The sequence below is a fragment of the Chiroxiphia lanceolata genome, chromosome 10 (genome assembly GCF_009829145.1).
Source record: "Chiroxiphia lanceolata isolate bChiLan1 chromosome 10, bChiLan1.pri, whole genome shotgun sequence".
Classification (NCBI taxonomy): domain Eukaryota; kingdom Metazoa; phylum Chordata; class Aves; order Passeriformes; family Pipridae; genus Chiroxiphia; species Chiroxiphia lanceolata.
In genome coordinates this window covers 14997125-15022335 of record NC_045646.1, presented here as the reverse complement: position 1 = coordinate 15022335, position 25211 = coordinate 14997125, and the positions used below count along the sequence as shown (strand labels likewise).

Genomic DNA, 25211 nt, shown 5'->3' with positions numbered 1-25211 from the left:
AAGAATTGCCAAAGACCATGTCTGATGTGAGTATCAGTGCTAACACTGTCCAAGCTGGGTATTTATTTGCTGGTAAGCATACTGTCAGATATACTACAGGTGCCTTTAAAATGACACAGCATAAAAACGTGGTATTCCCAAATTGTCATGGAAGTGTAGACAGATGGGGGACAATGGTTGGAAAGACAATGGGTTCCTGGGTGGTGAGTCTCCAAAAAGTTAATTAAAATATCTCTAGAGCATAGGGAAGTTGATGAGAATGCAACCATTTGCTTCAGTAGCTTTGAAGAGATGACCTTGACTTTGACAATAATGAATTCTTTGTGATAGATATGGGTTTTTCTAGTGATAGATGACTATCTTTGTCAGTCATTAATGTGGAAAGGAAAAATACCAAAAATACCAAAATAGCTCTTACCTGAAAACATCATCATGTGCTGAAAGTTCCTGGGAATCTTTTGTTTTCGACCCAAATTCAAAAGGAAAGAAAGTGGGTATATGTTGCAAGCTCTTGCTACAAAAACTGCCACCTGAAATGTAAGATGTTGAGGAAAATAGTGGAGGAACTACTGACAAAACCAGAGTTAACCAAATATTTCTCTAAAGTTATTTTAAAGTGTAATTAAAATGAATATGTTATTATCTTCCATCATATTTTACATGCCATATCCTTCTACTTCCAATAAAACTGTGCAGTGGCAAAGATTAGCCTTCCCCAGACATCCTGGTTTTATATTCATCATTATATATCCCACTTCAATCACTCTACTTCTACTCATCACATTTGTGTCACATGTGACTTCATCTTCATCCCTTCAGTAAAATGCCCATCATCAATTGCAGAGATGGCATTATCTCCTTGAGCAGCAATTTGCAAAGAATAAATGTGCTTTTGGACCTGATTATTACTTTCTTATTTCCTGACGATTCATATTGTCCTTGCACGTTTTGCTTTTTCTTCCCCTTTTCTGTGTAGATTCTTTGAATGTTCTTTATTACTTCTCCATGAAACTATCACAAAAGTTACCTTAATTAGAAACATGGGGCTGTATCTGATTTAAAAAAGGGCAATCAGAGCTCCTCATACATGCTTTTAACACGTTCCGCCCTCCCCTTTTCTTGTGACTTCTAGGGCTCAGTTCTGGCATTCCCAGTCTGAGACGTGCTGTGGGCAGTGGAATGGATGAAGCACTTTGGGGATGTCTGTGTGTATCACATCAGCTGGGCCAAGAGCTGCCCAAGGCTCCTCTGGGCTTGGGAGAAGCCTCATTGGCAGCAGTCGGTTCCCTGTGCTCAGCCATCGCTGCTGCAGCCTGTTGGCTCTCAGGGAGAGGGAAGGACAGAGCCAGGGCCCTGCTCTGCAGCACAGCCCCATCTGGGTGCTGAGTGCTGCTCCCACCTTCAGCTGCCTTCCCATGCCAGGAGTGCAGGACACGGGACTGTTCCGCCTTGTTGGGGGGTACAACAGGCTCGGGGAGTCCTCTCTGCCTTCCAACCAACCTGTAGCCAAGGGAGCTCCGATGGGTTGTTGTTATTCATTTAGAAACTACATATAAAAATTACTGTAAGTAAACACTGTGATCCCAACTTTCAAAGCTATTACAGTTCATCTTAAAGTGATAAGCAAAGGGCTGCTGCTCTGAGCCCAACAAATCATAGTATAAATTGTCAGTGTGAAAAAAAATCTATACTGCTGTGTAAGTAAACCACAGATTTGTTTAGAAACCATGGCAGAATTAAAGACACAGACTCTTTTTCTTACCAGTCAGGCACATGATGGTATAAATAAATCTATGTACTCTAGAGATATCAAATATAGAGAAGAAAAGCTGAACTGCTTGCTTTTAAGGACTTAATATCACTTAAGTAATTTTGGGGAAGTCCCACTTATGTCACATATCTATCTGGAGGCAGCTCTACAGTTTGTGGATCTGCACTGGCTCTGGACAGGCAAAAAGATTTTGTGTGCCAGCACCTGTCCCCAGAGATGTGCCCCAATACTCATCCCAATTTCCCACCCCACTTGTAAACCAGTGGCAAAAGTTCCCCAGATGGTTTAAAGCCTTTTACCTGGTAGCAGGTGAGCAAAACAGCAACTGTCCAAAGAACATGTGCTTATGTGCCCTGGGGCAGTTATTAAGATACAGGTAATACAGATCATTGCCCTTGAACTTGACAAGAATTGTTTTTTACTATTCAAGGAACTGACTGGTTTGCTTATTGGCTTTTTTTTTTCCTCATGGAACATACATTTTTTCATATATATACACATGCACTTAGATACATACTTCTTTAAAGAAAAGGATACAAATGCACCAAATATAAAAAGAGGATTGAAGATGTGATTTTGAAATGTAAATAGTGCGAGTCCCATGTAACAGAAGATGACGTTCTCAGCCAAAAAATTCATGAACTCGAACAACTTAAACGAGAGAGAGAAAGAACATAATTATGACTCATGTCTGTAACAAAATACTGATTATTCCAGATTCCCTTGGAATACAGAACTGTTTAGATGAAAGGAACAGAAATTGCTGCTATTGCAAGGGTGGATTTTAAAACCACCTAATTTGCTATACAGTATACTGAGTGTCCTTTAGCTTTAAACATCATAGTTGCTTGCATGTTTTTCTCTGATTCGGGTATGAAAGCTTGACATGGAAAATGGTAGAATACATAAACAGCAAGTAAGTTATACAAACTTCAGTACAAATGCAAGGAAGGTGAGTGAAATTGAGCTTCACTCGTGTTTACAGAGGTGAGCCTGGGAAATGGCTCCTGGTTACAAAAGTGGCTGGGTGTGGGTGCACTAATGTCAAGAGAGAAAAAAAGATTTCCTAAATGGACTTCCAAGAACCTCTGTAGTTTTTCTTACTACCATGAATATTATCCTACAGATGGAAACTTTTATTTCTCTGTATGGACATCAATATTAATACTCATTTCAAACGAAGCTATTTAAGATATCATTTAAAGGTGTTATAAAATAAGATTAAAATACTTGATTAGGGTAGAATTTCTTCTGTGAACAAAAAAGCGAAGCCAAAATATTTATTTGTCTTGAGGGGATGTTCTTGATTGCATTTGCAGTTGATTATATAAAAACTAATAAAATAAATTTTCCTGTTTATCCACATTTGGAAAAAAATGCTGCCAAATAACCACAGAGAAGAGGAGGGCTTTTCTCTTCTGAAGTCACTTTTGAGCTCAGGATTCTATGCTAACAAATCCTGTTGCAGAGTTAGGACTGAAGTTTGTCAGTCTGTCTACAACAGTCATACATCACTATTTGGAATATTACTATGGAGATTTTTTATTTGTCCTCAGTGAGCTTATGTGTTTTTTGTAATATGTTTGTGCTTCTAAAAATAAATATCCAATAACAGTCACTAAGATTTAACAAAGGAAAAATGAGAGCTGTCACAATCATTAAAACAAATTTGTGAGGCAAAATGGCATAAACCCCATTAGTATGTGGGAAGATATTTTGGACCCCATGGCAGCACCATCAATTATCCCAAGCACACATTCCATAGGCCCCATTTTGTGCTGCAATACTGGACGACATGAAAACAAACACATAAAATACTGGCAGGTTAGCAGTTTTAAATTATTTTCATTAAATTTAAATGAGAGAAACCAGTTGTCAAAAAACCTCAAAGTATGGGATCTTGTGACCCATAGAAATGATGGTAAATCCTTGCATTTCCATTTGGGAGCAACCATGAGCCCATGTCTTTGTGGGAATGTCATCTGATACATTATTTAAATCATTAGAAAAATGTATCAGTGGTGTCACGATAGGATCTACATATATATAAAATAGCTATTTGGGTATACATGAAAATCCTTTTAGGGAAGGATACTATGGCTATGAAGAGCCACAACTGCATATTTTGGTTGTTGGGATAAGATAAAAGTGCCCCAGAGGTTTTAAAGCTGAGTGATATTTTATTCTTAATTTACAAAATCTCATTCAAGACTAAAAAAAGGCAAAGTAGATCTACTATTGATGCATTTTAGAAACACAATTTCTGAAAGTAAATTTTATTTCTTGTATCTTCCAATCTTCTGTTACCATCCTTTTTTTTTTGAGGAAAACAGGGTTTTGCTGTATCATTGCTTTCACTCTATCCTCTTTCTCAATAATCTTTACCAGTAAATTCAAGCTTTTACTCTTGCCTGAAGTGCTTTCATGACATGGCTGATTTTGAACTCCTCACCACTTGTCTCCAGCAGTCTGATCAAGATGAAATCTTTATGGATTTCTTGTGAATTCACTTTAGTTCATCTTTTACATTTCCCAATAACTTTACCTCCTTCTACTGACTACATGCATCCTGTTCCTTGCTAATTCAAACCTTTGTGTGTGTGTGTGTGTGTATTTGTGTGTTTGCTGAAATGTGCTGGTTTATTTTTTTTTCCCTCTCTTATCTCTAGTTTCTCCGTATTTTGATCTTCCGCTATCAGACCACTGCCTGCCTGCTATAAGATTAAATCCAGACTACTTTCCTTCCTTTGTGTAGCAAAAATCCAGGTGCTATTTCAATAGCTCATTTAGAGCAGGCCCAGCTCCTTCCTATTCTAGTCACAGCCATGATATGATCTCTTATGTAAGATTCATCTCCTTAGAATGGTAGAACTATCTTGTTACCTTCCATCAGAATCTTCTGTGTTCCCCACATATTTTACTCTCTCTTTCAAAAAGTATATCACTTACTCATATGACACTTTATTCATGGGATGCAACTTATTCAAATTTCTCACCATGAGAAAAAACCCAAAAACAAACAAAAAAGGCAACTGCTTCAGAAGTAGTTATTGTCATCAAAGAAGTGATATCTGAATGCCTTTTGCTGGAACAAGGACGCTTGCAGACACGACATAAAACCCACTGTCCTCTTGACTTCACTTTTATTCCTGTATTTAAGCATAGTGTTTTATTTAGTGTTCAACTTCTGTGTTTTGTTCAACAGTAATACAGAGCCCATTGAGATATTCCATTTACCACTTAACTGTCAGTGCTGTGCAGCACAAATCCCTACAGTGCAGAACAACTTAGTCTTAAGAGATCTTCTGAAAACTACGTTAAGAAACAGCTTCCATAGGAGCATTTCCCCAAATTGTCATGCCTTTCACTCAAATGTTTCTATCACCGTTTTAAAGATGTGGTGTCAAGGCCTTTTGATGAGAAGCAGAAAAACAGGAGAAATAGGCCTTCAACTGGAATTTAAAATTTCCTGGGTCATCCAGGGAGTTGTACCATACACAGTAGTCCTTTTTTATTTGAGTGGCCATGGGCCAGGTCCGTGCTATGATGCATGGTCTGCTTAAATGCTATTAAAAAATGTTCTTTATTTTGAATATGCATCCTTGCAAGTGGGATTACTTTAATAGGAAGAAAAAGTTAGGATTAAAGTCCTAGAAACTGAGTCTTTAGAAGTGTTTTGTCTGTAACCATAAATTCCCTTCCCTTGCCACCCACACAGACAGCTAACCTCTTTCTACTTTAAATGAAATCAGCATTAAAGTGCTCATATGCCACCACTAGTTTCCCAAGGCTAACAGAAAATTATATTAGAAACCGTTTTAATACACACATAGTAGTAAGAAAATTTTTCAACTAAACCCCCTCATTTCTAATGTGACATTTCTACCTCACCTCAAAGTCTATAAATCTGCTCATACTTTTAAAATAAGAACTGTAATAAATCACCAATGTCAACACATTGCAGAGTAAAGTATTAATTACAAACCCACCATTTCAGAACCAATCCAGGCACTTGGTTTAGGTGTTTAGCTCAGTGAGTTACCGAAACTGGTATTTGCTTAGCTTTAGTAATTTTCTCTGTAAATAGTGCTTATTACAAAAGATTTATGGTAAAATTTATATAATACATATGTATTTAAAACCACATCATTCACTAAATATGCTTAGTTTTTCTATTACTTTCAGCCATTGTAAGTGCTAAGAGGGATGTGCAAAAAATCAGTTTTAAGTTGGACCCTTCTTCTGGAAAGTGCCACTTGCAGTTCAGTTCTCGCTGGCAGAGGAAGGAATAAATCTAGGCTGTTTGCACCTTAAGCCTTGCTGTAACCACTGAGTTTATCTTATACCGATGTATTATTTTAACTCAAGTGAAAAATTTTATATGATATAGAAGTTTTTTTAGCTTTATCTTTCAAGCAAGACAAGGAAAGCACCATGTTTTTCTTCTCCTTCCTTCCCTCCACCCCCACAGTTAAATTCAAGCCAATTAGAGCAACAAGATACTCCAGAATGGCTTTTGCAACTCTATTCATTTTATAGAACTACTTATATTTTCACTGAGTGTTAGAAAGATTATCTAGGTAAGTAATTAGTGCACCTGGAAGATGGGACACACTAAGTACCAATCTCAGCTGCAATAAAAATAGAATTCTTTAAAGGATCATCAAAAAGAGAAAATGATCACAATCTATGCCACAGCCCCTTGTGGCTGGGGAGGTGGAAAATAAGATTTTTCAAATCCTAATATTTTAAAGAGCATTTTTCATCTCAAGGGAATAAAGTTAGCATGACGGTACTGGGTAAAAGCAGAATTGCAAACAGCATTCTTTTCTCTGAAGGGAATAATGTTAGTATAGGGGTATTGGATGAAAGCTGAATCACATCCACAAGTTCCTCCCAGCAAAATGTAGTGAATTTTACTCACTGATGGCAATATTGCATTTGTTCACTTGATTTAATACCTGCTGAAGGAATGTCATCCCCCACTTGCAGGTACCTGCAAGCCTTCTCTGGTTGTACTGATTTTGGTCACAACACAAAGAAACGCCTCCTGTCTTGGGAGTACATCCTGCACTGATATATTCTTGCCTCAAAACATGGAGAGTTTCCCTAGTCCAACAGCAGCCAGGAAGCGAGCATGTAAAATTGATTACACTTTTTAAGAGACATCTGAAGGTGACAGAGAGCTATTAAAAACCCAAGCAGTCAATGTTAAGTGATGGTTATAAAATTTATTATATTTGAATAATGCTATTTAATTAGAACACAGCTATTAAAAATGTTCCATGAAATCAAGGATATTGATAAATCAATAATTGATGAAAATTGCTTTTCCCTAACTGTTTTGAATTAAAATGCAGTTAGAATTTGAACTACCATATTTTTTCTGAGATTGTAGAAGACTTTTTTATAGCCTAATAGCTTTATTTAATTTTATTTTGATTAGGGGTTTCAAAATCAGAAAAAGAAGGTTTGAATTTGAACCTCTTGCTTGAAGTCTTATACAGCTATAATGAATCTTCACATCATAGTGATAAAATGCTCATTTCTGAATACCATGCTTAGATGAAACAATCAGAAAAAGTGACTCAAATTCATGATAGAATATAAACTTGTTTATGGTGTTAATTTTGATATCCAAGCGTATCTGACTCTAGACTTGCACACGCAGTAGCAGAGAGAGATTCTTACAAGATCTTTAATGTCCTGGGGAAAAATTCTGGCCTTTTTTATCAGTAGGCTTGGCTACTGAATTAAATGAATTTCACCCCAACAGATTTATTGAAGGCTCACAATACCTTTCCATTTCCCTATAGAGCTGGGAGGTTTAAAGGACTGAGAAGGCCTGAGGAAGAACTGAGAAAGGAAAAAGAAATAAAGAAACTGTAGCACCAAGGGAAAGGAAAGAGCAGCAATATTTTGCATTTCTGTATTATGGTTACTCTTTCTGACATAATCTGTGCACCATCATAAAAGTTCAGCTTGGGAGAAGCTGGATAAAACTGCTAGCACAGAATACACTTCTGACTAGCAACAGCAAAGAAAAAAATCTTGGCCTCAGATATAAAGGCAAATCCTATTACTAAAAATATCATTGGTCTTGAATGGCTTTGCTTGACAAAAGAAGTTTAAATTGCAAATGTTGAAAATTAGGCAGCTAAATTAGAATTTAGCATTTAAATTCAATGTTGCCTTTGGTAGATTGGATCTAGCTCTAGAACGTTAGTCTTGCTAAGTTGCCTAGGAAAGGGAATTTCTGCAAAGTAGGTTTTTTTCAAACATGGCTCAATTTGTAAGAGAGGGAAACTTTTTAGATCCCTCCCTTTCCTGCAGCACAACTGACTTTTGCTGTTATATGTCAGGCCTTAAGTTGTACCTAAAAATATACTCCAATACTAATTCTTGAACTGTGTTCATAAAACCAGTTTATTTCCTTGCCAAGTTTTGGGTGTTGGAAAGTTAGTCTTTGATGTACTAGGAATTAGATACAAATATGAGGGCTTTTAACCTATCAGGAATTAATAAAAAGAGATTCTTATGAAGTCTGTGGTGTCTTTTCTTCATATCTGTAAGATCTCCATTTCACTCCAAATCTGACTATTACAGGATAAATACTTGCCCTCTTTGCATCTCTTTTATAGATAATATAGTGCAGCTTCTAGCTACCAATATTGATGTTTCCCTTTACAGTCTGTAAAACTAATTCTGTGGAAAAAAAAAGCTGCAGAACTGCAAAATAAGAATAAATCTGTTCTACCTTAACCCGGAAAGCAGTAGCAGTATTTGCATGCATTTTTTTCTGATGACAAGTTGTTTTGTTTTTATTCAGTGCCTAATCTAAGATAAAAGAGTGTTTATTAAATAACATCTATACTTTCTGTGCCACAGTTATTTGTACAAGGTTTTCCATATAAATACTGCTTTGTTATAAGTCTGTTTATAGGGGCTGGAGGGGAATGGAACCAAGACCTTACCTCTTCCTAACATAGGCAGAGCATCCTTACTCCGAGAATTGCTCTTGCTCTAAACAGTGTTGAATAGTTAGAGATTCTGATGATATTAAGCTCCCTTTATTATTCTTGAAGACCTATTACTGATGAGTCAACTTTGGCAGAATGCTACCCCGTGGTAGTATTACCCTTGGGCAGTATTGTTTGCAATTACTCTGCAGTTCGGTATCTGAAGCAGGATACTGAATTAGTATGTCCACTGATCTGTTCTTATATGTTTAGGGTGGGGATTTGGGGAGTTCTTTGTTTCATTTCTACAGTCATTAAACAGCTTCTCTGCCTCCTGATGTAGGCTGCTATTCAGAAACTGATGATCCATTTGGACAAAAAGACTGAGACGTGTGAAGAGCAAGTATGTTTTTGTGTGTCATGGTTTTTTCTCAAGTATTAGAGTACATGACTTTTCTCATCTAACGCTTCTTAAAGCTGTAATCTAGAGTGCAGGCTCTATGGAGATGAGATGAGACATAATGTGACTCCAGCTGAAACCAACAGAATAGAAGCTGTTGAGCTGTTGGAGAAAGTATTGCAAGGATTTCCAGGGTTTTCAGGTCTACTAAATTACATGTGGTCTCCTTGGTGGTGTTTTACTAAACCCATGACTGACATCACGAAAAAAACCACAAACCAGGCACACAGTGAAACAAACAGAATCTGGAAATCCTAAACTAAGATACACATTCAACTGTACTTGAATCTGGGAGATCAGGAGACTATTTTAAATAAAATTAGGTCTCTGTAGTAAAAATAATACTAATGCAACTTAAAAATACCTTCTGTAAGAATCTGTAGGAAAGCAGAAGATGCGTGAACCCTCTTGATTGGTGTGACCAGAGCAGAATTAAAAGTCAAAAGCCTGAAATAGATGCTCAGACTTGCATGCTATTTCATTATTGTAGGTTAATGGAAGTGGATAGGTACCAAAATATGTGCAAAGACAGAGCACTTATTTGAATCCCAGTCATGATTTAGACATTCAGTCTGAAAAATTTTGACAAAAGAGCTTTTTAGCCCTTGATTATGTGCACAGACGGTACCACGAGAAAGAGATGAGCTATAGTCAGCTGTTTAGTATTTCTTGCACTGTGCCACCATTTGGTACAAATGTCTCTTTTGAAGGTAGCAAATCCATTAGTCGTGTAATGGAAACACAGCTGTGCAGTCAGTAAAAAGACAGGATGCTGGCAAGGGCTTTAGACTATTATAATGCCTTATTTACATGTATTTTCTTCTTGCAGCTAATTGTGTGAGAATTTTAGTGTTAGCTACATACTTCTAAAAAGTGTTGACCAAAACTTTTGTGCAGTTTTTTTAGCTGATAGGGAATTTTTCAGATGATAACCCTTGAAAGAGAACTGTGAGGAATCAGTAGTCATGCAAAAAGAAGAAACATATAAAACGTATTTCAGACTGCAAGAATGGATCTTTGTCAATAGCAGTTTGATAATATGAGCTCGGATTCCTTAAGGTCTCCCATTGCCCCAAGGCTCTCTGGGCAGGGCAAAAGTGCCACCGTTTAAAAAAATATAAAGTAAAAAAGTAGCAAAGCTCCCAAACCAGGCTGGCTTCTTTGGGTGAGGCCAGTCCACATTTGCAACAAAAAACTCTTGATGCTCTGCAAAGATCGCAGTGCAGCCTCTCCAATCACGCCAGAAATAGCTCTCTTAATTGCGTTTCCAAACACAGTGTCCTCGCAGGAAAGCAATTATGGCACGGTGACACGTACTCATGCAAGTGTAAGGCAACACAGGGCTATAATTAAGGAGTCTATTACTGATACCCTCAACATTAAAAACTATGTAAACCTACGTGCTGAATAATTTTACTGCACTCCAATTTAGCAGTATAATGTACTATGCATAGGAATACAAAACAGATAATATTTTCTGGAGATTCATTCCCTAATTGGAAAATTTATTGATAAATCCTGTAGTAAAATCACATAATAATGTGAAGTGTCAGTGTTTCCTAGTTAGAGAAAATCATTGCCATTACATAACTGTATTTTAAGTAAGAGACTGTGTTGACTTCTGTTATCATTATATTTAGAACCTGTTCATTTATAGCATAAGACAAATCTCATTAACATCAGTGGGCTTTGGTTCATTATCTAAAACTCTACTAAATTACTTTACCTGTATGAAAAATTAAGAAAGACTTAAACGAGGAATCCTACCTTTATTTTTTATCCTTGTCACAGATTCTCAGACCAGAGAGTAGAGACTGACTACATGTTTAAGGGAATCGTAATTGTCAACTTTTGCAAAACACGAGATTCTGTAAGATATACTTCAAACTGAAGGTACCCAAACACATCCTCAGTACGGGACACTGACCTGCACCCTGCTCTGTTTCAGCACTACATGTTGATGATGTGAGAATATGTTCATACCCCAGCACTAGACTGATTTTTGTTTGTTCTTCCTCTGTACACTCCAGAGTTGCAGTGATGAGGAGGGTGGCAGTAATTAGGAAGGGCCTTGATTTGACAGGCTACACGCTTAGAGGGAATTCTCTTCACAAAACTAGATGTGCTTTACAGAAGTGGGGTACAAAGCTGGATATTTGCATGGATGCAGACTTAAAAACTAGGGATGAGTGCTAACGACCCACAGTAGGGAGAAAAGTTTCAGAGATCACTCTTCAAACATCTTGTGAGAAGATCAAGAAAGACACAGTAACATGATCTGCATAGTTATATAAAGCAGTTTTGGGCTCTGCAGTAGCTTACATAGCCCCATGCAGTTTGACTCCACCGCACAGATGAAGATATATGAGAGTCTCATTTGTGATTCAGGGCACCTTTCAAAGAAACTACAGCATGTGTCTCAGTTTGGAAGTTCATTACACATTTCTCCATATGCCAATAAGATTTTGGCCTATAGGTTATAATTCCAATTGGTATATGTTAGCTAACTGCTGGCATCTGCTACTGTGCTGTAAAGAGTAAACTATAACCTTAACAATCTAAGATCTTTATTAATATTTAAAGAAAATGTTTAATGTTTAAACAGATTGTAAAAACTTTAATGAAGCCATTTGGAAACTAGTTTGCATATGGCATTATGTTCCTTAGCCTACCAGCATCAAAAATGACATCATTTTTCAATAAGATGAGCTTCTCTGTAGAAATACTGCTTCACTGCAGTTCTGGGTTACTTCAGGGTATGAATTACATTTGAGCATGTTGTATTTTCCAGTTACTGTGCTTAAGCAAAATGAAGGAAAATGGTTTTTGGTTTGTTTTTCAAGAGACTTTCTCTTCTTCATAGGTCCAAAGTACTTTTTTTATTCAGGGGGCTGTGTGTGTAAGATACTAGAATATGATATTCCTTATAAAATATGGGGACACTTTGCTTGATGGGAACTAATGAGGCCAGAGCACATGTGCATATTTGCAGTTAAGGAGTCACTAATGCAGGTGTGCAAAAACAGGAAAAATGAAAACTGCAGAATGAAGTATAAGACTGAATATTCTAACAAGATTTCTGTATGTGCACACCCGGTATTTTCAGTATTATGGATAGGATAGCAGCTAATTTATGATATAAACCATAAATTATGCAGGTAATTACTGATACACCATAAAGTCTACTGTTATCACTTCACTCGTAGCAATGTTTCCAAGCTGTTTACCATCCATCATGTAGCTCACAGCTGAAAGAGAGGAAACAATTACAGCATTTCCACATAAATTTAAGGGGAGTCATATGTAAAGAGACTGCAGATTAACATTCTTTTAGCATGGTTAAGTAATCAGGAACATCAGTCAGATAATGAGGGATTTTGTTAAGAAATTCAGATTGAAAGACATGATTTCCTTTTGCAGAAATCAAGATTTTCTTGTGTTGTTACATTCTTGTTAAACTCATACAGTAAGCAGCTTTAGCTTTCTTTACAGCATTATACTATTCTGCAGGGTTCCATAAGATCTTATGATACATCTGGTCAAACAATGCACCTGGCATGTTTCCAGACTTCAGCTTTTTCTGCTAAATACAGAAAATAGCTGTGCAGAGATCTGGAATTCATTGTACACGTCCTGTCAGTTGCAATCCATTTTAAAGGTAATAATTATTACAAGCACCACGTGTGTGGTGCATTTTCACTTAGAGAAAAGAAGGCAATTTATGAAGGAGAGCAGCGTGTTTGTAACAGCCCCGGTGGCTCTGCAGAGATGCACCGAGCTCCCAAGCTATGGCACTGCAGCTCAGGAACACAGGGCTCAGCCAGCATGTCCAGGACACCACTGCAGCTCAGCAGTGCCTCAGGAGGGAAAAGTGGAGGTTGTAAGACAAAGCACAGGACAAGAATGAAGGGCTGTTCTCTCCAGGGTACTTAGGCTGGAGCTGTAATGAGAGCTAATGTCTAGAGATGCCAGTTTTTGGACCCTCAGAAGGGTAGAAGGCTGTGACTTGTGTTGTTTCTGGTATAAGTTAGTTATCTCAAACTTAGCAGGAATCTCTATACAGTTTCAGCTGTCTACTCCTAATAGCCATATGCTAAATGCAGCATAAACCATTCTTCTTTTTTAACTGTGCTTACAAGCTTTTTATGTTTGTATAATTTTCTTCTCTCAGAAAGAAAAAACAACAGGGGCATTTCTGTGTTCTCCCTGATTGTTCTGAACAGCTGCAAAATGAAGGTTTTGCTACAGGCCTCATCCAGAAAAAAAAAAAAATCTGTGTGCACTATAAGAAAACAAGAGCAAGGTTTTTCCCTAATGTTACTAATTTCCAAAGTATTTACTTTAAGCAAAACAAGTTAAAACAGGGCAAAACCTCTACTAATGCTATTCCGATACTAATAAATCTTTCCAAATGCTATTTTATTTTCATATTTTTGTTAGCAGAATGAGCTTTTTCTCCAGACTTTTCTGTTGACTTCTGTAAGTTGGTCACCTGTGCTCTTTTCTGAGCAGCATTATCTGAAGCCCCAGTTTTTCTAACGTTTGAATGCTCTTGCAGGAGTTCAAGGACATTGGAAATTCAGGATTTTTTTGTTCAGCCACAGAAGGGAACCATGAAACAGATGGAGACAGTGCCCATCAGAGCTAAATTTTATGCTCAGTCTCCACTTAAATGGAGAAAAGTACTTCATGCTTGCAACCTGTTTGATGCTAACCAGGAATTTGGAATTTACTGGATCCTTTAGGCAAAGACCTCTTGTATACTTTTTGAAGACCTGAGTCTTTTTTTCCCAGACCTGAGTGCCATGAATTAGTTAAGAAGAATTTTCAGTTTACCCTCAGAGTACAAGCCATCAAATATGTTATCTCATATCCAACAGCCAGTGGTGCTGTACACCTTGGAAGACAATAAAAAAAATATTCTACTATGAAATTTTCCTGTAGGCACTGAGACTGTGCTGGGAAAACAGATTCCTCCTGCACAGCACATATGCAAAGACTGATTAGAATCTGGTACTGGTGGTAACCTTGTTTGAAAGATAACTTTCTTTTCTCTCAGTCTTTCTCTCTGCTAATTGTGTATTTGGAAACACCTGACCTCTTGCAGTGCCTTAAAGGTCATTTTTCCCCAAGTAGAGTTTCTGAACAAATCACAACAGCTGTCAGTTAGGCTGCTCATTTCAAAAGGATGGGAATTATGTTTTGTGATAGTTGCTGCCTGGCTAATTATCGAGGATATTTTGCTGTAAACAGGGTTTTTCTCGGTCTTGAAATACTCTCAAAGTTTTTATAAGTCAAGAGATTGAATTGTAAGAGCCATTATAATGTGACATTTGTGTGTGTACTTTTCTTCCCAGAAGTGTAAACACATTATCTATGAACAATCCAATGTCTGATAACAGAAAATAGCAGGCATTAGCCAGAGATATATTAGTATAGGCTGTGTGCTATAGAAGTAAGCCCAGCTCCAATGTTTAATCTCCTAGATGCTCACACAAATAGCAGAACCAAAGCCACAGGGCACACACATGTCCTGTGGACTGTGGAGGATTTAAGATAAGGGTACTCAACCTATTTCGTTTTGTGCTGCTGCTTCTCCCTCTGAATTTAGAGTGAATTTAGAGGGCTACTTCTCTCAGGTGTGAGATATCCTGGGTGGGACCCTTCGTAAAACAGATCGATGCAGTCTGGGCTTTAGTAACACATGCCCAGCTCTGCTCAGCTGCTTCCTTCTCTCACAGAAAGATAACAACAGCAGCTGCAGCTCCTGGCACGTGTTTTTAACAACAGATTCAGGAGAAATCACTCTGTAACCGGAGCAGAATTTGCAGTGCCTTATTAATTTTCTTACGAAAAGACAGCTGATGGAAGAATCCTAAAAGTCAGTCACTGTATCCTATGTCTAGAGAACGAGATCTGTTTCAATGGTGGCTGTAGGTCTGCTTGTTTACAAGACACATAGACCAGCAGAAAAGCAGAGAATGACCAATCACAGTGATAGTGTGTCGTTTGGATATTGTGAGCCAAAACCTGACTTCAGCCACCTCTTTGCCTTTAGTCCTACAAGGCTCTTTTTGGTAAAAATTATCTGCTGGAGTTCAGATAATACTCTTTTCATTAATCGATTACTTTTTCCCTTTCAGTTGATTTTGCACCTCCATGGCCATACTTTACTTTTACTTTACTGTTACAATTTCCTTCTGAATTGAGTCTGTAATCATGGATGGAACAGCATCCACCTAAGCATTGGAATAAGCTCCCCAGGGAAGTGGTGGAGTCACCATCTCCAGAAGTTCTCAAAGAATGAACAGATGTGACATTTTGCAGTATAGTTCAGTGGCCATAGTAGTATTCAGTCAATAGTTGGATTTTATGATCTTGGAGATCTTTTCCAACCTTAGTGATTGTGTTATCCTAAGTCTAAAGTCTATATTGAAACTATATGATAACATACTAGGGTCAAGAGACTATAATGATTTGATTTACAGTTTTTGAGAAATTAAAAAATACATGGTTTATGACTGTTTTGTCAACCTATTTTGATGAATATTATTAATTAGAATTAATTTAATATACTTATAAACACAGTCCTTTTACACCAAAGTTTCTTTGGAATGCACCTTAATTTATGATCCAACAATCAGTTGGACTGATCCCTAGCCTGTGTCCTTGTTGGAAAACATACACCTATGTCATCAACAATAGGAAAGCTTTTAAAATTCCAGGTATTTTTAAGGGATTTCCAGGAAATATTAGCTGCTCCTCTGCAAAATGATGACTTTTAATAATCAGAGATAATCATGTCTCTGTGGAGACATCATTTATAGTGTGGAGAGTAAAATTTGAACCAATCAGTACTATGTCCATCAATGAGCAAAGCCCCACGACCAGTCTGAACTTTCATCCTCCAGTCTAAACTAATCTGCTCAAGCATCTTAGTGAGAGCTCATGCTTTGGTAAACTCAGAGGTTAAGCAGCACTGAGCTCTCTTGTTTTTAATTTACCTCATTGTCCCACCCATGTAAAACCTTGGAGGTGAAAGGCCACTGAAATCTTAATGTGGCATCTTGTGCACACTGCATGCCCAGTGCAGCTGAACAATCAGACCACAAGCTTTTGTATCTAAGACAGGTGTTCCATAATAGGGTTGCTCTCAGGGTCAGCAAAACAGGTCACTGTTTAACTCTAAGGTGGTTAGAAAGGCTAGTACGTTTAATTTGAGATAGCAACCTTCACTAGCTTGTTAGACAAACTATTTCATAGGTGACTATGTGAACAAGGGTTAGGCTGATGGAATGAATGGAGACAGGCAGGGCAGTGTGTGACACACTCCCTTGTTGGCTGGACATGCTTTCTGGTGTCTTCTTGTAATTCCCTGGCTCTACTCCCATAGGAGATGCCTTTCAGAATTCCCCTTCCAGAATTTGTTGCTGACACCCTACACTGTCTGTGAACAGAATTCTCCATATCCTTGCAAACTTAACCAAAGAAAGGTATTGCCCTGTACCATTCTCATCATTGTGGTTGTTCCCCAGAGGTAAAGGAATATAACCAGAAAATGATACAACTCCTAAGTATGATGGGTAACATTTATAACCATTTGTCAGTACTCCCCCAACCAGGAAAATGTACTGTCTTAGCTTGGCATTTGAGTGAAAGTGAGAGAGGGCAGAGAGAAAAAGATAGCGAGGTGTATCTTATCTTCCCATAGAGAGCACAGTATTGTGCTTACATTCCTTTCTACAGGTGACCTGTAGGGATTTATACTGCCCACTTTCAACAAACTAGGGATTTCCATTTATCTCACAACACCCTGCCCAGCTACTGACTTACTTGTAGCAGAGCAAATCAACCCAGCCCAACTGTACATCTGAAGCCTAATGTAAAATCTGAGCTATAATGTCCCAAGATTTAGAAGCAGCTGTTGTTTGGCTGCAGCATAACGTGAGGTGATATAGCAGCTGTAAATAATTCCAGAGAAAGCTGCTCAGAATCAAATAGCTTTCGATCTATCCCAGCAGTTTCATCTTCTCCTTCGTGAAAGATATATTGGATAAATTAAACTTTAAGTGTCTGAGACTCAGGAGCACTCTGTTTGACCTGACCTTGTTGCCACGGAGGGCATGGTCGATTGCAATGTTAAAACCACTATGACCGTAGTCAGGTCAATGAGGATGACTTAAAAATACTGCCATAAAACATCTTTCATGTTCAAAAAGTCAGTAAAAACACACAGAGAGAATGTTTATAAACACTTAATGAGAATTGGGATAAGTGAATTGAATGAAAACTATCTAAAGCTTCCATTTTCACCAAATCTTTGTTATCTTCCTTTTCTTGTGACAGTGTTCCAGATGCAGATGCTTGAAATCCAGTATTTCTCTTTCATGGAATGTTAAACAGGGATTGACAGGATAATAAAGGATACATGGGGACTAATAATTGCATGGTATCTTTTAACAGGCATTTTTAAGAACTGTAGATAAGTTTTCATTTTATATCAATAACTAAAGAAAAACATACTTGTCTTTTTTTCTCCCTTACCTATTTTTTTAGAAAAAATGAGGAGGTATTATGAGAGATGCAGAACTCAGCATCATAGTCAGAAATACCTTCTCTATCATTGTTTGCTGGATTTTACCATCAAGCTATGAAATGTTAAAATTCAGTAAAAAATTTAAAGAAAATTATGCAAAGCAGTAAAGAAAATGCATTTATTTAAAAACAACAAACACAATTTCACAATCAGATTTAGAGTTTTAAATCTAATTTCCATGGTTTTTGTTAGCTTTAGCCTGAGCCTTAACTCACTCTTTTGTAGTGTGCATTACAGTTCAGCACTTCTTATTGAAACTTCTGTCGTATTGTAACAAAAGAGAGAGACTGCTTTGGAATAGTTCTATAAATGAACTGAAAAACCCTTGATTTTGGCCAGTAATGAGTAATAAAAAAGACTCAGATTGGGAGCAAAGCCAACTATCTGAGCAACAATATTAATTTGAAATGCATTGAAGTCATATATGATTATGAGAATGCCAAGTGTATGGCTTATTAAATTTGCTTGATGAGAATTCTTGGGAGAAGAGAAAGAAAGAGGCAGTGCAGGTCTCACTGAAACAGCTGCATGTGAAAGGGTAATATTTGGATTAGAAAATAAATTAGAAGAATTCCAAGGAATTTAACAACAATTTTTGAACTACATCATAAAGGAGGCTGAGGATTAAGAGCTTATGGGGGAAGAGAAAAACAGAATAGAAAAGGGTGCATAAAACTCATAACTCCATAGAGAAACACATAATCCCCTTTCTGTGTGTTCAAGGGTAAATCAAGTTTATTTTCACTATTTTATTTGCACTTCTTGAATAGAAGGGAATAACAAAGTAAACATGAATAAAACCAGTATGTGTTTAAACAAAATGTTAGTTAATTCTGTAGTTGAAAAAGCTTCATATGTAATTAAAAAAATCACCGTTTTTCTTTTTCTCTGTCTGAGGCTATGCATCACCAAAGCATGCAGATGAGTCCCTGAAAAAACCTTGTATTCAAATTTGAAGTTATATGCAAGAGTAGCAATGGCAAATTTAATTCAGTATTTCTGCAAAAGAGAAACAATTCTATAGTAGATATAAATGTCCTTCCCTTACAATACAGTCATCAGAGAAATGTTACTTCTCTGCTGGAATACTTTTTGAAAGCATCAGTCTCTGCTGGTATGAAGAAATGTAATTGAGAAGTCTTACCCTGTTCAATAGCTAGCACTTTATTATGGAAGTACTGACCAGAAACTTTTTTGTGATTTAAAATCTGTGAGACTCTAACAGTTGAGCTGGGACTATGGCCAGTATTTTTTTCTATCAAGCTGTTTTTGATAGAAAATTGGATTTTTGATTAAATTGAGATGTGCAAGAAACGATGAAATTTTCCACATAAAATTTCCAATGCTTAGAAGAGAGGAGTTGCTGAAAAAGGTATCAGATCACATCATGAAAATTATAGTATTGGACTTTGTGTTTCCATTTTGTTCTAGGAGATAGATTTTCTACAACCTGGTGTTCATGGGACATATGAGTCAACATTAAAGGGGAAGAAAACTGCATTTAAATGACTTTTTGTAGGATCTAGGTAGTGGCAGGGTAGTCTAAAATTACTCCTTGTGCTGAAAAGTATTTTGAACATTGCAATGCCATAGATCTGAGAACATCTCCAAGTTTTAAAAAATAATTACAATTGCACTAGTCACTTGTTCAAACAAAAAGCAGATGACCAAATGTCTCATCTCTAAAGCTTTAAATAATCCAGTGGAAAAGAAATCACTATCCTTCTAACTTTTAATGAAGTCTGTGGGCCAGACTGTAGTTTAGACAGTCCTTTTCCAAAAATCTACATGGATCCAGCCTCTCTGACCACTTCTGTCTTACCAGAGCTCTTTGATTTCCTTAACTTTGAAGCATTTTTGTATGGAGGCTGGTGTAAACTGTTGTCTGCACACCTGACTGACATTTCAGGTCTCTTGAGAAGGACAGATTCTTATATTCTTATATTTTTTTCTTATCCAGAGAATAGTTAACTGTTTCTCTAGTCTTTCCCCTAGTGAAGACATAAGCCTCTTGCCTTGCATCAGTGAAATGCCATCCAGCTATATTCCAGTAGCTGTTATTCCTTGCACCAGTTGAAGACACAAAGTCAATTATTTCCATACCTGTTTGGTTCTCATTTTGGAATCTGGTGACAGATTGTTGTAGGTGTAATGGGCCTGTGTAACTCCACAGAAAAGGACTGCAACAATACCTGAAATTCAAAGAAAAAACAGCGTTAGCTGTTTCTATTTTCTTACTTAGGTTTGCAAAAGGTTGCATGAAAGAGAAAATTAGTCTGTTATCACCTTTTTGTAACAGAAGAAATTTGAGATATATTTTATAAGAGCATCTTTCAAATAAACTAGTTGTTTTTGGTTTTGTTTTTGTCTTTTTTTGCTTTGCTAAAAATCCTGTAGATCTTGAATCTTCTACCTGGACAATCACACATTCATAGCACTTCTACTGTTGTGTATTAGGCCTGAGGCTGTAGAAAATTTGTTTCAGCTAATACATGGTATGATCTGACTGTAATCTATCTGACAGTAGTTGTAAATGTAAGACTAACATAATTGAAATATGTAGGACTTCAAACCTTTTGAAAAAATTTGTCAGAGACTGAATAGGAAAGGAAAAAATAATTTTATTACATTTAAGTGGTTTGAGGTCGCTTGGTACTGAATGACTGCAGCGGGGGAAAGTCAATTCAGTCTGTGTCTGACTGCAGCCTTTTCATAATCCTGTGCAAGGAGGACAACAACACATTGCTTAGAAGTGATGCTCTGGCAGGTGCAAACTGCACTGCCCAGAACAACCAGGTCAGTGACACATGGCAGCAGTTATATTCCCAGCTTGTGGAAGGTCTTGAGGAGCAGGGCAGCAGGTTTTTCAGGAATAATAATAACAAATTTATTTTTTAGTTCTGTTTTTTAATACTTCTTCCCTGGCCCTGATTCTAACTCACTAGAATCATACAGTAACATCACTGTAATGCAGTATTATAATTAAAGTAGCTGACAAGATTGTAACTATAGTTTCCTGTCAGCTCCGGACACAGGTAATGAAGAAGGAGCCCATACAGGGAGAAAATGGAAAACCAAAATAAAATGTCCACCAGTAGCCATATGTAAGTACCCACGTGGGAAGAAAGCTCTGGGCTTTTCTTAAACTCAGGGCATGCCTACATAGATAATTATTTACACAACAGCTCAGGGCTTTATGGTGTCCATTCTGATCATCATTCCCCTGAAAACCTTCACAAATTTTTCACGAAGCACGTGGAGTGTGCAAGTTCTGCTTGGTTTCGAGCTGCACATCATGTGAGCAACAGGTGGCTTAGCCCAGAGCCAGCCTGTGGTGGGATCACTGCGTGCCAGGGATCTCTGGGGCTCACACAGGCACTGTTCCACCATCCATCCCACAGTACCTTAGTCCTTGTGCCTTTCAGCCTTTCTACTCACTGCCTCCTGTGTAGAAGCCACAACATGCCCTGATTAGCCTTTCAGTTCTGCTTCCTCATGGGCTGCTCTGCACGTTGTTAGGTAATTTTTAGCTCATAGGCTGCTCACATTTACTGAAATTATATTGATGGGTCTGAGGCAACAAAGCAAGCGGAAAGATATCTGTCCAGATTTAGGCACTATCCAGCCTTGCAACGTGATTGTGCTGCAGCTTTCTGAGCATTTATTGTGTTAAACTAGCATGAACTGAAACATATAAACTAGTTGTATTGGAAGCAAAAGCATGAAGTGGAATGTGAAAATAATCCCAGTGACTTCCTTCAGTCCTGGACTTGAAACTGCATAAAGCTTCTTCCACCTTCTCCAGGATGGGGACTGTCCTGACTTAATGAAGGCCAGCAAGAAGGGGCTCAGTAAGGGGATGGAATTTGCAGTGCTGCACCTTCAGCACAGGAACCCAATATAAACAATCTGCTACTTCAAGAGGGTTAATAGAAGCAGGCTGGGCTTCAGACTCACAGGAAAAACAGACGGCACTGTACTGAACAAGTGTGAGGTGCTTCAAGCACTGGTGCCTCAACATGTTGTTTAACAGGCTTATCCAAATCTCTAAATGTTTGAATTTTAGCAGCAGGAGGGCCTTTGAGGTAGGTGAAATATCCTTCTGCCCTGAACCATGGCACAGATAAGGGAACAAATCAAAGTAATAATTTAGACAATGCTGAAATTACTCCATTTGAGGGAGATGGTGTGTGTGGGATCTGTGCGGTGTCACATACCAGTTACATTAGTTACTACCTTGCTACATCTTTCTCTAGACTCTCCTTGGATTACTACCCATGCAAATATTGGCCAACAAAATCCAATTTTCTTTACTTGCAAGACTCTCTTGTCTCTGGGAAGAACTGAGGCCTGGCATTCATTAATATGCCTTTAAAGGAAAAATGGAGTAAATAATTCTGAGATGAATTTGGCACAAGGGATAACTGCCATCAGAAAGAAAATGAGTATTTATTTAATAATAATAGTAATAATAATAATATATTATAAAAATAATTTCTTCCCCCCCCCCAAACCACTGTAGGTATTTTCTTTGCTTCGGGGTTATCTTTATGTTGTAAATTTACCTGTACTGCTTCTGCAGAACTGTCTCTGTAGCCAAGAGAAATTCCACCAAGCTTTAAGTAATGTCTTCTTTTTTTAATATTTATTTTCTTAAGTCTGCTTTGATATTTATTTTTTTCTAGCTACACTAAGACTTTTCTTCACAGTAAATAATGTGAGGAGCGGTGAGGTTGTCACTGCCTAAATACATTTCGGGGAGTTCATATTTTTGTGAGGTCTAATTGCTCTCATAAATGTGTCTAAGTCTTTTTTCTCAGTAACTGTATTTGATTGTGCAGAAATGATCTGGTGAGTTTAAAAATTCTCAAGGCATTGATAATATTCAATGGGATGCTCAAACAATGACATTTCAGCTAAAACTGTAGCCAGTCAGTAATGTTGCTAAGTATCACTAGCTCCAGGCTCAGTAACAGAAACGGAGATAAGAGTTTCTGATTCACTTTCTTCTCTATTAATCATCAGAGTGTCGTCTTGCATTTTTAAAATTGACTATTAAATATGATTATAAACTGTTCTTGACTGCTAAGAAACTGTTAATTATGTGTGTGAGAGAACTGAGTGATGTGAGGAAAAAAATGGCCTAAATCTGATTTTACAATAAGAATAAATGAACCGAACCATGCAATTATGCAAGTGTAGAAACCAGATACCCTGTTTCCAGGGAAGACTGGGGGAATGCAGAGGAATATTTCAATTGCTACAATAGAAAGCTTAATATGTACCAGCCATGTCTCTTGCAATGAATGGTTCGTTAAGAGTCTTGGAGAAAATTGTTTGTAATGCATTTACATAAAAATGATTACTTAAGAATAAGGACCAATTACATTTTAATGCAACTACAAATGAAAGAGAAGTACCTAAAGAGGCAAACACAGAACTCTTTAGTTAGAAGAAAAAAGCAATCTGGATTTCTTTGTAAGACTATTAAAGCTAGATCTTGAAGTTAGCTGAATAGCAAAATACTGTATGAACAGAGTATGGTACATAAATGAGGTGGTTAAGTCTTTGCAGGCTTGCTTTCACAGAGAAACAGGTAAGAGCAAATATGGCAATACTGGAATTGTAAACAGAAAGTATCTATTAGATGTAGGGAGGCAGATAAGACAGTCTTTTTAGCAGTACTTAGTGCTCAGTGAGTAATTTCAGAGTGTTGGAGACTCAGCTCTCTGGTTTCATTTTTAAGTGGCAAAAGTAGCAACTACTGAGACACTTAGTACCACAGTTGCTGAACAAAATGCTAACTTAAATAGGTAATGTTTTGATTTGAAATGAGTGATCAGTTGTTAAGTGCAAACAGCTCCTTGTGTTTATTAACAGATTATTGAAATTTTTCTCTTAATATAAAAGGTGAGACACTTCACAGTAAAATACTTACAGTCACTAGTAAACTTTCAGCTGCAGCTCATCCTCTTTGAACAGGTTTTATTAGAAATAAAAATCCTACAATTTTATTTGTTTGTTTTTTTTTTTTTTCCCCACCTTATATAACAGAGAAACAGACACCTTGCTAGCTGTTAATACAGTTAGAGAACTTATTCTTACATTAGTTTTTACAAATACTTGTAGCTGATTGTTAGGACAAAAGTGAGTAATATGAAAAGATAATACAGGATAAATGAATAACTTGTATTTTAAAAAGTATTTTGTTGATGGTGTGAACATTAACCTGACAGTGTGAGAATTAATTTACAAGAGTTAATCTAAAAACGTCTTCTATATTTTCACTAAAAGACATTTTTTTTTTTTGGATCATTTCACAAATGCATAAAAAGAAACATTTAGAAAGGGCAGCATGTGCAATGTGCTTTTAATGTAAACCTGGAAGTGAGTGGCCACAATCAAAACTTGAGAATTTGCTAATTTGAGAGAATAAAACTGACATGATGTCTCCAGCTGTCAGGGCTTTTGGTGGTAAAAAAGGGATAGAAAAAGAAAACCCCCAAACCTCTACCTTCCGGGGAAGCAAAGGAATGGATAAAAAGTATAGCTTCCTCTCTAAAGATGCACAACATACTGCAAATCCCCCAGTAAAGCAAAACCAGCAGGAACTGGTCTTCATCAAAGGTGGTGAAATGTGTGGAAAGGAGAACAATGAGGATTGGGTAAAAGAGAAATTATTTAAATCAGATAAAATGTACTTTGGAGTCATATTTATGTCAGAATCTCCCCAGCACCTACTGGGATGCAGAGTGACTGTGTGAGTGGCAGGAAATGAGGCACTGTCGTCTGCCTCAAATTGCTGCAGTAATAAGGCCATACACCCAGTGGCAACAATATCCCTATTCACTCTGTTTTCACTGAGGGTATGAAGTGTGACTAATCATTTTCTTGATACTAAAGAAAAGATTTAAGGCTTCTTTCACCAGACCTGCACCAATGCAGAACTAAAGCTCGTACTTTGTTCATGAAGCTTTTATCTCTGGAGTTGTATGAGGTTTATTTTATGTTGAAGTGACAGAAAGTAACAAAAGATGGAGCTGAGGGGATTTTTTAGGCCCTTATCTGGGGACAGTACATTGGTATTGCACCTGGCTGCTTCGAGACCTGAGCTGCAGTGTTGTACTTTTGTGACCTCAAATGAATTGTTGAATTCAATTTAGATTGGAACCCCTATGGTGACACATAACAGCTTTTATCCTAGACACACTAAGAGTGCTTACCCTGTTTATCCTGAACCTATGCAATAGCAATAAGACTCCACTATCCTCATTTTATGCAACTGTTCATTGGTCTCAGCCTAATGCCATGTTAGAATATGTACTTTTCTCTAAAATCATGTACCTTTCTCTTTTTCCCCTTACTGTCTTAAAAGGCTGTACCTACAGCAGGCCCTAAATTAGCCAGACCCAAGAATTGACTCCA

General features: G+C 37.3%; 1 protein-coding gene across 1 annotated transcript in view; it reads right to left on the bottom strand.

Annotated features, from left to right (window-relative positions):
• The window catches only part of SLC9A9 (solute carrier family 9 member A9), a 182751-nt gene that overhangs the window by 79376 nt on the left and 78164 nt on the right, over positions 1 to 25211 (bottom strand). Inside the window, exons 9-11 of the mRNA XM_032698082.1 lie at positions 19890 to 19978; positions 2309 to 2422; positions 419 to 530 (exon numbers count right to left, since the gene is read on the bottom strand). Of these exons, the coding sequence (XP_032553973.1) occupies positions 419 to 530; positions 2309 to 2422; positions 19890 to 19978 (315 nt within the window). The remainder of the gene's footprint in view (positions 1 to 418; positions 531 to 2308; positions 2423 to 19889; positions 19979 to 25211) is intronic.